Source organism: Gobio gobio (assembly GCF_949357685.1).
Source record: "Gobio gobio genome assembly, chromosome: 2".
NCBI lineage: Eukaryota > Metazoa > Chordata > Actinopteri > Cypriniformes > Gobionidae > Gobio > Gobio gobio.
The window spans coordinates 4,689,518-4,707,130 of NC_137098.1; the positions used below are offsets into that span (position 1 = coordinate 4,689,518).

At 39.9% G+C, this 17,613-nt stretch overlaps 1 protein-coding gene across 1 annotated transcript in view; it reads left to right on the forward strand.

Annotated features, from left to right (window-relative positions):
- The window catches only part of adamts7 (a disintegrin-like and metallopeptidase (reprolysin type) with thrombospondin type 1 motif, 7), a gene marked incomplete at its 5' end in the record, with an annotated part of 150,489 nt that extends 133,500 nt beyond the window's left edge, over positions 1 to 16,989 (forward strand). The window contains one exon of the mRNA XM_079806532.1: positions 15,820 to 16,989. Within this exon, the coding sequence (XP_079662658.1) occupies positions 15,820 to 15,968 (149 nt within the window). The 3' untranslated portion in view covers positions 15,969 to 16,989. The remainder of the gene's footprint in view (positions 1 to 15,819) is intronic.
- Between the last annotated feature and the right edge of the window lie 624 nt (positions 16,990 to 17,613).

Below are 17,613 nucleotides of genomic sequence, written 5' to 3' on the forward strand. Positions count from 1 at the left end.
CGACCCGCCAGAAAATAGGAAAAATAGGATACAGGCTTATAAGTGCACCCACTGTGAGCGGACAAGGTGTCAGTATGCTCATCAGGAGATGTTTGAGTCATAAATGGTAAAATAAAAAGGCTATTGTTACGTTTATTTTGGGGGAAAAGTTGCATATAGCCCCTTTAAATGTGTTATGTGAGACTACTGTAGTTTCCCTTGGTCCTCATTATTTAATGATTGGTTTGGTTGGTTGATACTTTACTCTAGCTCCAGACTCCTGGCCCTGGAATACTTGATTTCTGAACAGGACCTCCTTTCTTTGTTTCAGTTTGTTTGTTGGTGTTGGATTGTAAATTAATCAGCTTCTTGAGCAGCTACCAAAAACCTGGCCCTGTTGGCTCAAACCGTGATAGTGTCAGCTGGAGGGTCTCAGTCTTATGTGTTAAGCTTCTGCTTCACTGTTTTTCCATCCTGGGTGCCTTCTGATGAAGAATGCTCTCTGAGTGTGGACTTCCCCACTCTAGATTTGTAAATTATGGCGTCCCGAAGGGCTATTAATAGTATTGTTTTTTCCTTTCGCCTCAGATAAAAAACGCTTTTGGCAAGGCACGCTGCAGATGCGATCACCTCACTGACAGTGTTTTGGACGTTGAGAGAGCTCTTGCATAAGTGTTTGGATTGAATTCTTTTGACGCTGTCCAAATAGATCACAAGTGGATTTTCATGGCATATAAACTGAAGTCAGCTGTTGCTTGCACAGTTTAATGAAGATGTTATATAACAAGTTAACCCTGTGGTACATTACATCTTTAAACTATTATCGTATACAATGTGAATGAATGTAAATGTATTGCTCAGAGGTCTCAGAGGCTTAATTGAGTTCAGATTTTCTTCCACAACCCCAGCTAAAAAATTATGTTAATTAACGTTCCCATTAAGTTATATAAATGTTATTTTTCAATGTTTTCTGAAAGGTAAAAACAAATCCAGTTTTTTAAATGTTATGTACGAACATTAAAGGGAATATTCCATTTTACAATTTTGAAAGCATTATGGAAACATGTTTAGAGAACTTTCAAAAGTAACAAGTGAAACATTTAAAATAAAACGTCGAACTAAACATTTCAGGTAAATAAAAAATATTTCCATGAACGTATTGAGAACATTATTAACCTCTTAAGATCTGGGACCATTTTTGGGGATGTGGCCGACCCAAATTGAAAATCTTCCCATACACACATACAGTGTCTCTAAATACACGATGTTGGTGTCATTTTACAGGAAACCTTTTGAAGTTACATAAACCACTGCTAAAAGTGATGAACATGTAAGTATATGTAGGCGCTTTTTAAATGGTTTGGTTATAAATTCATTGTTGAAAGTGTGTAACTCAGGCCCTGTGTGTTCTAGCACCCTGCAGACAGTTTGGGCTGTTTACACTAGATTACAGAAAATACTGGAAAAAGAGTTTTGTCTGTATCATGTATGCAAGATTTATTCAAATGGATCTGAATGGAGGAATATAAATATAATAATAATATATAATATAAATAGTCATACCCCCCCCCCCCCCCCCCATGATATAATGTTTATTATATCACACACAACATATATTATAATATAAAGACAGGGATATTGCATTTATAACACTGTATATGGGTATGGGGTGGTGGGGGGGTGGAAATGACATAAAAAAGGTAATATTCCTCCATTCAGATTAATTTGAATAAATCTTACATACATGATGGTGATATGGCTTTTCAGCAGCTTGCATATCACCCTGTAGCCCAAGACTTTCCCACTGAAGCAAAGCAGGGCTGAGCCTGGTCAGTACCTGAGACTGTCTGGGTAAACTAGGCTTCTGCTGGTAGAGGTGTTAGTGAGGCCAGCAGGGGGCGCTCATCCTGTGGTCTGTGTGGGTCCTAACAACCCAGTATAGTGATGAGGACATTATACTGTGACAAGCACCGTCCTTCGGATGAGATGTTAAACTGAGGTCCTGACTCTCTATGGTCGTTAAAAATCCCAGGATGTCCTTCGATAAAGAGTAGGGGTGTAACCCCGGCATTATGGCTATATTTGCCCATTGGCCCCTGTCCATCATGACCTCCTAATCATCCCCATATATATATGATTGGCTTCATCACTCTGTTTCCTCTCCACCAATCAGCTGGTGTGTGTGGTGGGCGTTCTGGCTCAATATGGCTGCCGTCGCATCATCCAGGTGGAGCTGCACATTGGTGGTGGATGAGGAGATTCCCTAGCCTGACGTCGTCATACTCAATTCTAGTCAGAATTTGAGTCTGATCTGCTCTGTTGGGCTGTGATTATGGGGCGTGTTTCAACCGAACCAGGAAAGACCTCAATTGGATAGACCTACAACCAATCAGAGCAACGGAGCGACGCATAACATTAGTTGTCAAATGTCAACAGAACTCAACTGCACTGTGTTGCCAAGTCTGCAGGTTGAAGCGACCCCAATTATGTGACATACAGACCCAGGAATGCGATTTTTAGCTGCCAGCCCTGCCAAAATAACACATATTTTACCCCCCAAATGCCATTTTACCCCCCGGAAAGCTATTGGGCTTGTTTTTGGCTAGTTTTGAGGAATGTTAGCAATTGGACAGGTTTTGTTGTAAAAACTTGGCAACCCTGTCTGTCCGCACGCTGGAATAAGTAGCCTAACGTTAGAAGAAAAGGATGAGTGTAAACGATCTTTGCCAGTGTTGTAAAAAAAAGAATGTAAGGATACACAGAGTACTTACCAACACCATCATCATTTCTGAGAGAAATAGTAAAGGTGAATGCATATACGAACAAGTTCTCCGTTTAGGATTATAACAAACTCAACCCAAGCGCCTTTGACGTGAATGATTACGTTACTGTTGATCATCTGTCCATCATCGTCTAAAACCCGCCCTGATGATTTCATTGGTCCGAACAGTTTCTGTTCGGGCATAATTACTTCGCTACCGATCAAGCCCAGAACGAACTGCCCGAGTAAAAATGTTGTGGGCGGGGCTAAGTTCGGCTGGCATCCAGGCTAGAGATTCCCCCCTTCCATGTAAAGTGCTTTGAGTGCCTAGAAAAGCGGTATATAAATGTAACAAATTATTATTATGATCCAGACAAAATTCTTTTTTCCAGAATTTCCTGGAATCTAGTGTAAACAGCCCAAACTGTCTGCAGGGTGCTAGAGCACACAGGGCCTGAGTTACACACTTTCAACAATGAATTTATAACCAAAAAATCAAAAAACGCCTCTTTTTTGGTAGCGGGGGGTTATTACAGCTCAGACAACATTACATGTTTATCACTTTTAGAAGTGGTTTATGTAACTTCAAATGGTTCCAGTTAAATGACACCAATATTGTGTTTTTAGAGACACTGTATGTGTGTATGGGAAGCTTTTCAATTTGGGTCGGCCACATCCATTCCAGGCGGAAATGGTCCCAGAGTAATTTAATGTAAATAAGTTACTTTGTGTTAAACAAATGCCAAAGTGATGCATATCTCCAGAAAGTAGAGACTCTAAGCTTTCAAATGGCTCCACATATGAGGTCAGAGCTCCTCCACAGACAAAGTTCCCTGTTAGCCGGACTCTTTAGGAAAAATACTATTAGAAGTGAGACAATTGTTGACATATAGGTTTTATTCCTGGAAGAATTTGAAGAGAAAGTTTGAGTTCATATTGGAATCTGCTACCATCTCTACTTGCTTTCTGTTTAATATCAATGCTGTCTACAGTAGGAGACATTAAAAAGATCTTATTTGCAATGGGTTGTTCTGTCCATATCATTGCTAGAACGAAAAAGCATTTTAATGTCCAAAAAATCTACTTGAAGGTAAGAGTAATGTCAGTTCAAAAGAATAGCCGCTTCAGATGTGGGAAATTATTGATGGAATATTACAAAGACATGCACATTTTCCTGACTCTATAACATGAGGAACCTACATTAAAGTAAATGAACCACTTATGATTTTGAATGTAAAGGTTGGAGGAAATTGTTTGATTTACAGTAGTTTCCATGAGAACAGCCTCGTTTCTCTTGAGTTTTCACTGCCTACTGTCAGCTCGTTTGGTTTGAGTACTGAATGAGTGACCAAAAATAAACACAAACTACATTTCCTGTGTCACTGAGACTCCTCAGCATTGTTTAAAGCAGCTCTTACAGGATGTTGGGGAGACCGGATTAATGAGCCCTCTCCCAGCCCAAGGCCACTGAGTGTCACGGGATTTGGTCTGCTGCTCTTTGTGGAATAAATCATGTAAATACAGGAAGTGTGTGTGTGTGTGTGTGTGTGTGTGTGTGTGTGTGTGTGTGTGTGTGTGTGTGTGTGTGTGTGTGTGTGTGTGTGTGTGTGTGTGTGTGTGTGTGTGTGTGTGTGTGTGTGTGTGTGTGTGTGTGTGTGTGTGTGTGTGTGTGTGTGTGTGTGTGTGTGTGTGTGTGTGTGTGTGTGTGTGTGTGTGTGTGTGTGTGTGTGTGTGTGTGTGTGTGTGTGTGTGTGTGTGTGTGAACGTGCAAGTCTTTCATTATCTCACAAACACAGTGCTTTTCAATGATTGAATTGTAATTAGATCTTCATGTTTATTCATGTTTATGAATACTTAACAATACTGAGTATATCTGGAAAAATAAAATATTGGATAGTATGATTGTATGGTACAGTTAAACTCTCATCTAAGCAGAGATGGTACAAGGAGAATATTAATATTTTTATTTAGCAAAGAAACTTACAATTATTTAAAAATACATATATATTATGTTACAAAAGGTTTATATTTCAAATAAATCCCATTTGAACTTTCTATTCATCCTGATGTAAAATGATTTCAGCAAAAATATTAAACAGCACAACTTTTTTCAACATTGATAACAATCAGAAATGTTTATTATTATGATTTCTGGAAGATCATGTGACACTGAAGACTCGAGTAATGATGCTGCAAATTCAGCTTTGATGACAGGAATAAATTACATTTTAACATGTATTAAAATACAAAACCATTATTTTAAATTGTAATATTACAGTTTTTATTATACTTTTGATCAAATACATGAAGCCTTGGTGAGAATAAGAATATTAAGGTAAATGATTGAAAATTCTGATTTTTGCCTCTTACCTTGTTCACCCTGTCCAGTGACTTTGCACATAAGGTGGAACACACAGCACTGCACTCAGGAAGTACTGTATCTCTTTTAAAACAAGACTCATTTCATTTTAACTGATCAGATATAAATACAGTTATTTGTTCATGTAAAGACAATGTATAAATACCCTCTATACATATAAAAGTAACTCCTTCAGAGCATAATTACATCAGCATACAGTAGTTTGGGAGAACCAACCAACCAACCAACCATCCATCCAACCAACCAAACAAACATCCATCCAACCAACCAAACAAACAAACATCCATCCATCCAACCAACCAAACAAACATCCAACCAAGCAAACAAACAAACAAACAAACAACCATCCAACCAACCAACCAAACAAACATCCAACCAAGCAACCAACCAACCAAACAAACAACCATCCAACCAAACATCCATCCATCCATCCATCCATCCATCCATCCAACCAACCAACCAACCATCCAACCAAACAAACAACCATCCATCCATCCAACCAAACAAACATCCATCCATCCATCCATCCATCCAAACAAACAAACAACCATCCATCCAACCAACCAAGCAAACATCCATCCAGCCAACCAAACAAACAAACAACCATCCATCCATCCATCCATCCAACCAACCAAACAAACAACCATCCATCCATCCATCCAACCAACCAACCAACCAACCAACCAACCAACCAAACAAACAAACAAACAACCATCCATCCAACCATCCATCCATCCATCCATCCATCCAACCAACCAAACAAACAAACAAACAATCCATCCAACCAACCAACCAACCAAACAACCATCCATCCATCCAACCAACCAACCAACCAACCAACCAAACAAACAAACAAACAAACAAACAACCATCCATCCATCTCACCAACCAACCAACCATCCATCCAACCAACCAACCAACCAAACAAACAACCATCCATCCAACCAACCAAGCAAACATCCATCCAGCCAACCAAACAAACAAACAACCATCCATCCATCCATCCAACCAACCAAACAACCATCCATCCATCCATCCATCCAACCAACCAACCAACCAAAAAAACAAACAACCATCCATCCATCCAACCATCCATCCATCCATCCATCCATCCATCCATCCATCCATCCATCCATCCATCCAACCAAACAAACAAACAAACAAACAAACAAACAATCCATCCAACTAACCAACCAACCAAACAACCATCCATCCATCCATCCAACCAACCAACCAACCAAACAAACAAACAACCATCCATCCATCAACCAACCAACCAACCAACCAACCAAACAAACAAACAACCATCCAACCAACCAACCAACCAACCAACCAACCATCCATCCATCCAAACAACCAACCAAACAACCATCCATCCATCCATCCATCTCACCAACCAACCAAACAACCATCCATCCATCCATCCATCCATCCATCCATCTCACCAACCAACCATCCAACCAACCAAACAAACAAACAAACAAACAACCATCCATCCATCCATCCATCCATCTCACCAACCAACCAAACAACCATCCATCCATCCATCCATCCATCCATCCATCTCACCAACCATCCATCCAACCAACCAACCAACCAACCAACCAAACAAACAAACAACCATCCATCCATCCATCCATCCATCCATCCATCCATCCATCCATCCATCCAACCAACCAAACCAACCAACCAACCAAACAACCATCCATCCATCCATCCATCATCCATCCATCCTACCAACCAAACAAACAACCATCCATCCATCCATCCATCCATCCATCCATCCATCTCACCATCCAACCAAACAAACAAACAAAAACTGTTGTCTATTATATAGCAACCATCAATACAATTTTAGCTGCATCCTGTTTTGAGTTTTTTTTTTAGATGCATCAAGTGCAGCCTAATTTCAGTGCCTGGCTGACATTTGCATCATCACAGAGATGAACTCTTCAGGCATTTATGACGGCTGGCATAAAACAGATGTACACACAACGAGACTGCAGTTAGATCCATCATGAATGCATCATAAAATGAAGTCTCGTTAGGCTCTAATTCATCCTATTTTTGTAATAAAACATTACTGTTCTTTTTCAGTTAATGGTCAGTCCATTAATTCACAGCTTTTAGTAGCTCCTCATTGATTTGTTCTGCAGCCTCACTTGGCTCATGTGTATTCTCAACATGGTGAGTGTTCTGTGAATCAAACATAACCTGTGACTGAATGAACTCAGTGACAGGGTCAGAGATGAGCAGACTGCACCATGTGAAGTGTGGGCTTTGACTTTCTTTGAGCTGACAGAACATGACAGCTTTCACAGGCTGGTAATGAAGTGTTTGAGCAGTGAAGATAAAGCAAAAACTAGGAAGCTTTGCAGGTATATGTTAGAAACTAAGCTTTTCTTTTACTGCACAAGTAACTATTTATGAGTAGCTTTTTGTGAGATGCAAAATATGCACTGACAGGGTTTCGATGACAGAACGGCAGTTTCATTTTTTAACCTCTGTTTGTCCTTAAAATATTGACTACAAACATTTTTCAGATTTTCCATCCATATTTACAATTCTTTGCAGCCTTTAGCCACTGCCTAAAACACAAATTTGAAATCTTGCACTTGGGAACAACACAAGTAGACACCATTATGACTAAAAGTTTGCTAAGAAGTATTTCCTACTAAAGCAAGGTGGTATTTGACTCTGGTAAGTGTATCTACAGCGAACTGGTGGAAGTGGCCTTGGATTCCCAGTGCATATGGGTGTTGAAGTTTTCCTACCTATTCAGCCAAAGGGAAGACAGACGTTTTTGTGAATGAATGACTCTCTGTAACTGTTGCTTTGGTCTTCATCAACACACATTTCAGCCCATTAAATGCAAGCCCTAAATGCATGCATGATTAATGCAATGCACCTTTTTTTCTAGTAGTACATACACGTGGCATTATTTTACTTCCATGTACCCCTTTAAGTAAATCAAACAAAAGCGTACCAGTGAGATTGTACAAATTCATACGAATTAGCCACCAATTCGCCAAAATATAAAATAGTTACAAATTGCCATGAGATTGTGTTGGATGATACAACTAATTATGGGGTAATCTACAATAATGCTGTGTCTCTGGATGTCAATAAAACGTTCAATAAGAAAAAAATGATGGTGACCCAGAGGTTATAAGTTGATATTTTGCTGGCATAGATCTTCACCAACCTGGTTTAAAGTCATCATGAAACTGGAGTTGCGTTAGTCTTTTTTCCCTATTGTGACGTATACAAGTAGCCTAGAAATCTAGACACACCCCAGCGGCAGCAGATATAATTTGCATTCAGGGTCGTCTAGCAACTCTCCTTTGGCTTGCGAGCTGGAAAAACCAATCTCTGGTCAGGCCAATCACATCGTGTATAGAGTCGGTGGGCGGGCTTAACATAATGACGGCAGAGTTGCCGCGGTTCCGCATGCTACTCTTAAACAAAGAAGCTGGCGAGCAGCGGTCTTTCCAATCGACTCTGGAAGACTTGGAGTTCAGCTTTTCTTTGAGAAAAGAACAAAGAACGGCACTGAAGTCATTCTTAAGAAAGGAAGATGTGTTCAGAGTTTTGCTGACCGGATACTGCGAAAGTTTAATCTATCAACTAGCTCCGCTTCAGCTTCTTCATTGCTCTGGTTGGTTGTAGCGCTATCCAATTGCGTGCAGAGGGAATTTGAAAGACAACCGTTTATCCCGCCCCGCGGATTGAGCCCTGCCAATGGTGTGTTCCCAGAGCCAATGGCTTGTCAGGCTAGTATACAAGTGAAACGGCTTCTGGAATAAGAAAAAAAAAAAGATGGGCGGGGCTTGATTTTGTCTGTGTGGAATTGATTGGATGATTGTGGTTTGCTATTGGTGGATCTCATGTGAGTGACAGGTTGCAATTATGAAGCACATGAATAAAAAAAAAAAGAATGCACAGTGCACAGATAAATCATTTTATAATAATCACTGCAGTATTCCAATTTGATTTCACGTGACTTTAATATCAAAACATTTGAGCTATTTTGAAAAAAGGACAGTTGGCTGTGTTTTTAGGTGTTGTCTGTCTCGATTTTAGCTGTTTTACAAAAAAATACTATTTCATCCTAAAATACTGTTGCACACACATTACTTGGTAATTAATTGTAAACAAAATAATTTCTACACTAATGATTTATTGAACTTTCATGTATGCCACAAGCTGTTTAACAATTTTATTGTACTTGGGGATATGCCGATTAAGTATTTCATTCAAAATGCCACCAGACGGACGGACCTCCTACGTACTTCTGCTCAATTTTCATTTTCCTTCAGTACTCCGTCTGGGATTGCAGTATAAAACCACTGCAGCAGGGATTCTGGCCCACTCCTCCATACAGATCTTCTCCAGGTCCTTCAGGTTTCGGGGCTGTCGCTGGGCAATACGGACTTTCAGATCCCTCCAAAGATTTTCTATTGGGTTCAGGTCTGGAGACTGGATAGGCCACTCCAGGACCTTGAGATGATTCTTACGGAGCCACTCTTTAGTTGCCCTGGCTGTGTGTTTCAGGTCATTGTCATGCTGGAAGACCCAGCCACGACCCATCTTCAATGCTCTAACTGAGGTTGTTGGCCAAGATCTCGCGATACATGGCCCCATCTATCCTCCCCTCGATACGGTGCAGTCGTCCTGTCCCCTAAAGCATCCCCAAAGAATGAAGTTTCCACCTCCATGCTTACGGTTGGGATGATGTTCTTGGGGTTGTACTCGTCCTTCTTCTTCCTCCAAACATGGTGAGTGGAGTTTAGACCAAAAAGCTCTATTTTTGTCTCATCAGACCACATGACCTTCTCCCATTCCTCCTCTGGATCATCCAGAGTGTGTTTGATTGAGTGTGTGGACAGGTGTCTTTTATACAGGTAACAAGTTCAAACAGGTGCAGTTAATACAGGTAATTCTTACTGGTTGGTAGGTGATCAAATACATATGTCATGCAATAAAATGCAAATTAATTATTTAAAAATCATACAATGTGATTTTCGGGATTTTTGATTCCGTCACTCACAGTTGAAGAGCACCTATGATAAAAATTTCAGACCTCTACATGCTTCGTAAGTGGGCAAACCTGTAAAATCGTCAGTGTGTCAAATACTTGTTCTCCCCACTGCAGACACAGGCTTTCAGTGTGTGTTTTGTGAAAAGTCTATGTTTATACATGAGGCTCTTGGGCACTTTGAGATATTTGAGCGAGTGGAAAAGTGATAGGGACAGCGGTCATCCGTCACTCCTCCCTGTGAAGAGAGCGGCGTGTGGGAAGGCATGAGAGCAGTGTGTGACCCCACTGATGTCAACACACTGTGATCGAGCCGCGCGACGAGATGCTGTCGTGCTGAGGCGTGAATGACTCCTTCTGTTAGTGGAAATGCCCTGAAAAGTCTGGAAATTTGCATTGTAAACCCTTTGTTTTTGATCTCTCCTCTAAGCGTTTTTGGTCTTATCGCTGTTTCAAACAAGGCATTTAAAAGAATGCTTTTAATCAGTCTTTTACTGGCACACTTGAAGCCTTCTAACTGGTATTCAGAAAGAAAATATTTCTTGTCTTGCGGAATGCATTGAAAAACATGCCCAACAAAGGTAAAAAAAAAAGATTTTTTGAATGGCCATCATGGCAATATATGGCATTTTGTGCTGTGAAGGCTCTAAGTGGCATCTTGTTTGGCTTCATACTATCAGAAGAGAATATTTTGAGGCATGAAACAAACTGCGGTCGCTCTTCATTACCCACCATTGTACTGCTGAATCCAAGGTTGAGATATTTGCGTGACAGTATTTGACAATTTGCCGTTACCTGTTGAGAAAAGAGGACAAAATATGTTCTCCTGATGGCATTTTGCCTTTTGTTTGTTTTATCGACTAACATTTGAATGTATGAATAAAGGACCCTTTTCACAGACTGTAATGTCCAGTAAATATACCGGCAGAAATTTTGACATCATTCTCTCGTCTGATCAGCGTAATCTCCTCTTTGAAATGCTATCGACTGCAACATTTGGGTTCTCCATAAGGAAATTGATCTTACTGTGAGCTCTGAGGTTATTAATCAATGGCATATGCTTTTGTTGAAGCCTTCAGCCTGCATTATTGCAACTTATTTTTAAAATAATCATGTTTAACAGTGGAGTTCCTGGTGAAAAACTACATTACCCATGATGCTATACAGTAAATTCCACCAATCGGAGAGTCAAAACGAGCAAAACGCTCCAAAAGTCAAATCTGTTCACACGACGGCCATATTTGCGACGGCTCTGGGCAGATATTTCGAGCATCCAAGGCAAAGTCCTATCTACTAGAATGGGGGGATTTTGAAATTCCAGAACCAATGCCGTTGAAAAAGTGGGCGGGCACTAAAGACCCCGATATACTCATGGCATGTTAGGGATAAAAAGAAGTTTGAAATACATGACCAACAGAGGTTAACTGTTACTGTGTACACAACCACCCTATATTGGTACAACTCCAACCACTCCTCTTTTTTTTAATCCCCATAAATCATAAGCAGTGTCTCAGAACAAGCCGTTTGCAGATTCTAGCAGTGTGATGTCACAAATGCTTAGGCCCCGCCCACAACCACTAACAGACTCCGCCCTATTAGTATAGACCACAGTCCGCCATGTTTATCTCCTCGCCAGAGTGTTTAACAGCATTCAAGTAAGAAATGTATTCTTATTCTTACGCTGCTGTCACTTTAACACACAGATCTAATACACACATGCCATTTCTTTCCCTGCTGTTTACATTCACAGACATAACCGACTGTTTATGGGAACTGTGTGTGTTTTTGATGTAACCTTGTGTGTATTTGACAGTTTAAGCACAATAAGATGTTAAAGAGAACTTAGTTTAGTACTCACATGACGTGCTGTCTGAATCCAGCCCCGCCCTCTTTCTAGAAAAGGGGTGGGACTGCAGCTCATTTGCATTTAAAGATACAAGCACAAAAACATACAACATGGTATAATAAATGATCTGCGGGGTGTTTAGAGCTGAAACTTCACACACATTCTGTGGACACCTGATACTTATTAAATCTTGTATAAAGGGGCATACACTGAAAAAAATGGTGTGTTGGATTTACATGATTTAATCATGTACATCGGTTCCACATGAATCAAGTAAGTTAAAGGGCCCTATCTTGCACCCAGCGCAATTGACTTTGTACACCGACGCATGTGTCATTCCTATTTTGCACCCGTGCAAAGCGCGCTTTTCCCTCCACAGAAGCACGTCGCTAAACTAGTGAATGCACTTGCGCTCCCTGGGCGGTTCAGCGCAAAAAAGGAGGCGTGTTCCGGCGCAAACAATCCCTGGTGCTATTTTGCTGTTCCATTAAACAATTGCGCCACTGACCAGAAAAAACCTAGTCTAAAGTCAGTGGCGCGTTGCGCGTTGTTCATTATGCTATTTTAAGGGCGCATGCTTGACCATAATGTATAGCGTGCACAACGCGCATACACTTTGCTCATGTAATCTACACAGATGCAACAGTTATTTTTGCAAATCATAAATTGTTACACTAAAAAAATATTAACACATGAGATGACGGAAATCATTGTGGTGTGCCACGAAGATGTGAAAAAATAGGCATAAATCTAGCTTACAAATGATTCAGGCTAATTGTAATAATTAAGGATAAGACCTGTTTGCCCAATAGTGGCAAGACATATATGTATATAAGGACATCTGACAAATTGGTTTGTCCGTCAAGAACCAGGAAAAAAAATCGACTGAAAAACTGAAAAAACTGAAAGACTGAAAAAAAAAAAGACTGTGAAATCACCTTTACCATAATGTACAACATTACAACTTCACTTCTCTGTCTTTCACTGCTCTTACAAGAACATCAGTCTCCTCGGCTGTGAACCGCTCCTGGCGTGCGCCTGGTAAATACGCCATAATAATAGCAATCCATAATGGAACTTGCGCACCTGCTTTTAAAGGGAATGTTGGATGACGCTCGGATTGGTTTATTCACGTTACGCCCAAACCACACCTATGAATAATGAAGCTACTTCAGACCAACCCATTTTAGATTTGCGCCGGGCGCAAGAGCCATTTATCCCGCCGGGAAAATAGCAACAGCGCCGAGACCCGCCCACAAAGTTACTTGCGCTTCACGCTTTGACACTTGCGTTTCAGATCGTTAAAATAGGGCCCAAAGGGTTAGTTCACCCAAAAATGAAAATTCTGTCATTAATGACTGACCCTCATGTCGTTGGACACCCGTCAGACCTCCGTTCATCTTCAGACACAAATGAAGATATTTTAGTGTAAATCTGATGGCTCAGAAAGGCCTCCATTGACTCAATGCACTTTACACTCTCAAGACCCTTAAAAGGCACTAAAGACGTCGTTACAAAGTCCATCTCACTACAGTGGTTCTACAATAACTTTATGAAGCGACGAGAATAGTTTTTGTGCGCAAAAAACCCTAAATAACGACTTATATGGTGATGACGATTTCAAAACACGGCCTCATGAAGCTTCGAAGCGTTATGAATCAGTGAGTCGATTCATGATTCGGATCGCGTGTCAAACCGCCAAACTGCTGAAATTTGGCGATTCAAACTGCTGAATCGACTCAATGATTCATAACGCTTCGAAGCTTCATGATGCCTTGTTTTGAAATCGTCATCACTATATAAGTCGTTATTTAGGGTTTTTTTGCGCACAAAAACTATTGTCGCCGATTCATAAAGTTATTGTAGAGCCACTGTAGTGAGATGGACTTTGTAACGACGTCTTTAGTGCCTTTTAAGGGTCTTGAGAGTGTAAAGTGCATTGAGCCAATGGAGGCCTTTCAGAGCATCAGATTTACACTAAAATATCTTCATTTGTGTCTGAAGATGAACGGAGGTCTGACGGGTGTCCAACGACATGAGGGTAAGTAATTAATGACAGAATTTTCATTTTTGGGTGAACTAACCCTTTAAACAAACATAATTTGTTCACATAATTTCAACATAATGGAATTAAGTAATTTTTAAGTAACCGAATTGAGTAGTCTCACAATGATTTTAATATGGCTCCCTAACAACAGTGGTGCACATGGGGACTTGAGACCCTGCCTCTTTAATCAAAACACACAAGTTTATTTTTGTATATTTTTGTTGTCACTTGACTGATCTATAACACTGTACTCAGTAGCTTTCATTATATTTGCCAGCAATAGCACATCATATACGTGCTAAGAGTGAAATGCTCTTTAATGACGTGTGCTGAGTCAGTCCACAGCCTAAGCAATCGCTCCGCTCTTCTCCACTATGGTAACCCAGTGTAATTTAAATGGTTCGAATAATTCCAACATAATTAAACATTAAACACTAATAAACAATATAAATTCTCCCCCTTTTTCTCATTTTGCCCAAAAACACATAAAATAACACTTAATTTCAACAATGTTTACTCTAGTCATCAAGTCCCAAGCAAAGCATGCTGGGAACTACAGTTTCAGCAAAAATCATTTTCGAGTACTTAATTGGTTCACATTCACCCAAATAATTTAATCTAGTAGATTGCACATTTTAGAGAATTACATTAATCGAAAGCAATGAAATCATGTTTAGAAGAGAAACACAAATTTGTTGCGTAGATCACAAATAATACGATTAAAGCTACACTGTGTAACTTTTTTAGTTTGTTCTTAGCTAAAAACACTTAGTTCTTTCAAAAATATATGTGCTCATTAATGTATATTTACTTCTTTCAAGTAATAAAGTATTCTCGTAAGTTTATAATATGCCATTGAAAATACATACGGGTGAGGGGTTCGAATGCAGGTTGCCATGTTGCCCCTCCATCTTGAAAGTACATCAGCCAAAGAGGGACATACCCGTGAATTCAAGCTTTGCCTTTCGCGTTTTAACACTCGATGGCACCGTGTCAAATGTGGACGAGGTCGAACTGGAAGCCATGTTAATCTTGGACTAAATCGGCCACCGTAGGAGTTAAAACAAAATCGGAATTGAGAGGAAGAGAAACTAATATTCACTGGATGGTCATATAACTTTTAACCGCTAGATGGGGGAAAATATCACACAGTGTAGCTTTAAGTAAATTGGACAACATGTGTTTTCTTGTTTTTTTAGTGTAAACTCCCCTTTAATTCGCTTTATTGGGGCAAATGGGAACTATAGTCACCAGTATACACTCTATTAAAAAAAAGGTTCTATATGGCACAAAAAATGGTTCTTGGCTTGTAATCATAGGGGAACCTTTTTTAGTGCTATATAGCACCAATTTTGGTTCTTCACCGGTTCTTTGACTAAGGTGCTATATAGCACCGCTGAAGAACCACTGAAGCACCAAAATTGGTGCTATATAGCACTAAAAAAGGTTCCCCTATGATTACGAGTGTTAGTTTTCCCAAACATTATAACAGCCGCTTCTGAGAAGCCTAGAAATGTGAAAAGGGTCCATTTCGGGAAATTATCCTTAATTATGTTTTGCTTTGCAGCCATTTTAATTGACAGCATCAGTGATGAGTGTGATTTTCTCGAGGTGTTTGTGTTGCCGGGCCTGAGAGAAAAGACCCTGATGTGTGAAAGCAGTGGTGGATGAATGTGCAGGAGGCGAAACGCTCTCTCTCTCTCTCTCTCTCTCTCTCTCTCTCATCCTAACCACACCATCCCTCATGTTCGTTCTCTGTGTCTTTCAGGTCAGTTGTGTTTACGGGACCATTTGACATTCCGCTTCTGTCAGACCCTGCAATGGCTCGGCCGATGTCAGGTTCCTTCAGTCCGTGTGAAGTGCTGCAAGACCTGCGAGCTGCCATCCCGGGGCGGAGATCGCACTGCGAGCCGCTGAGACACAAAGGGATTGCAAGAATGAACACAAGATTATGACACAAACACTCATTGTTGGACAGACTTTCGCCTGGTCTGGTCTGGCCATTGACCAACAGTTTATCAGGGAGACACTCTGTCCCTACATCCTTTATTAAATGGTGCTTATTTCCGTCCATCATCTCAGATCAATGGTAGTAAAGCAGGTAAAGTGGACCATCTTTCCATCTCACTGTAGTCACTACAGTAATTAAGCTTCCTTCCAATTTTCATTACTATTTATGACCCTGGAGCACAAAACCAGTCGTGCGTCTCACGGGTTTATCTGTGGCAATAGCCAACAATACATTAATTGTGTCGAAATTATCTATGTTTCTTTTATGCCAAAAATCATTAGGATATTAAGATCACATGTTCCATGAAGATATTTAGTAAATTTCCTACCGTAGATATATATAAAAATTATTATTAGTAGTATTATGCATTGCTAAGGACTTCATCTGGACAACTTTAACCCTCTGGGGCTCTTCGTCATTTCTGACCTGAATTTTTTTAAATAAAAAATGTTAAAAATCGTAGCTTCATCGGAATGGTCCGAAACTTGGTGACTTTATTGGTACTTGGTATATGAACACCCGAACAATTGGGGACAGGATTTGAAAAGTCTAAGTGGTCGTACAAAAAAATAGTCACACTCAGGACCTTCGGGTCAAAAATGACCCCCATAGGAAATAAATGGGAAATTGGCAAAAATATGAAAATACTGAGTTTTTTTGTGCGTACAATCTACAAATTGGCAAAGGATGCAGAAAAAAGGACTCAACAGTGAAGGGGTGAATCTCTAAAACATCAAGAGTGCAAAACACACACACACACACACACAGAAAAACACAATTAGCTTTTGGAATGGCACACATTAATTTGTGTGTGCGTGTGTTTTTGTTTGTATAAGTGTGTGAAAACACCAAAAAAGAAAAGAAAAAATATTATTGAACAAAAATATATTTCATTGATTTTACTCAAATCTTTTTTATCTTAATCCCGCCCTCCGGGTCATTTCATTTTGACCCGAAGGTCCTGAGTGTGGCCCATAAATGAAGAACCCCAGAGGGTTAAAGCAGATTTTCTCAATATTTAGACAATGGAAAGCTTATTTATTCAGCTTTCAGATGATGTATACATCTCAATTTAAAGAAATTGAACCTTATGACTGGTTTGTGGTCCAGGGTCACAAATGGCAATGGAATAAGTATATTCATAATGTGGCTATTTTAATCATATATTTCAACTTTGCCAAGACTGCAGTTCAATTATTTGTAATTTTATTCCTGTTTTGTGCCGTTTTATCACACTTTCTTTTCATTGAACCACATATAACCACCACGCTAGTGAGCAATTCTGCGTAATTGCAAATTGAGCTTGCCGATGTTTCTATTTATTGCAGCTGATTGCAAATCAAATATTAAAGGAGTAATGAAGTACCTGGTGCTAAAGGTAGCGAGCGCTACACTCCTCACTCAGTCTAGTGTTGGTGGTACTTGAAATCTAAAGACAATGTTTATAGTATCTTAATTTTATATCTGTATTATTTACCCTTTGGATGAATAAACACAACAAAATAATTACAAATGCATAGATTAGAGCTGCAAAATTAATCGTTAAAAGAC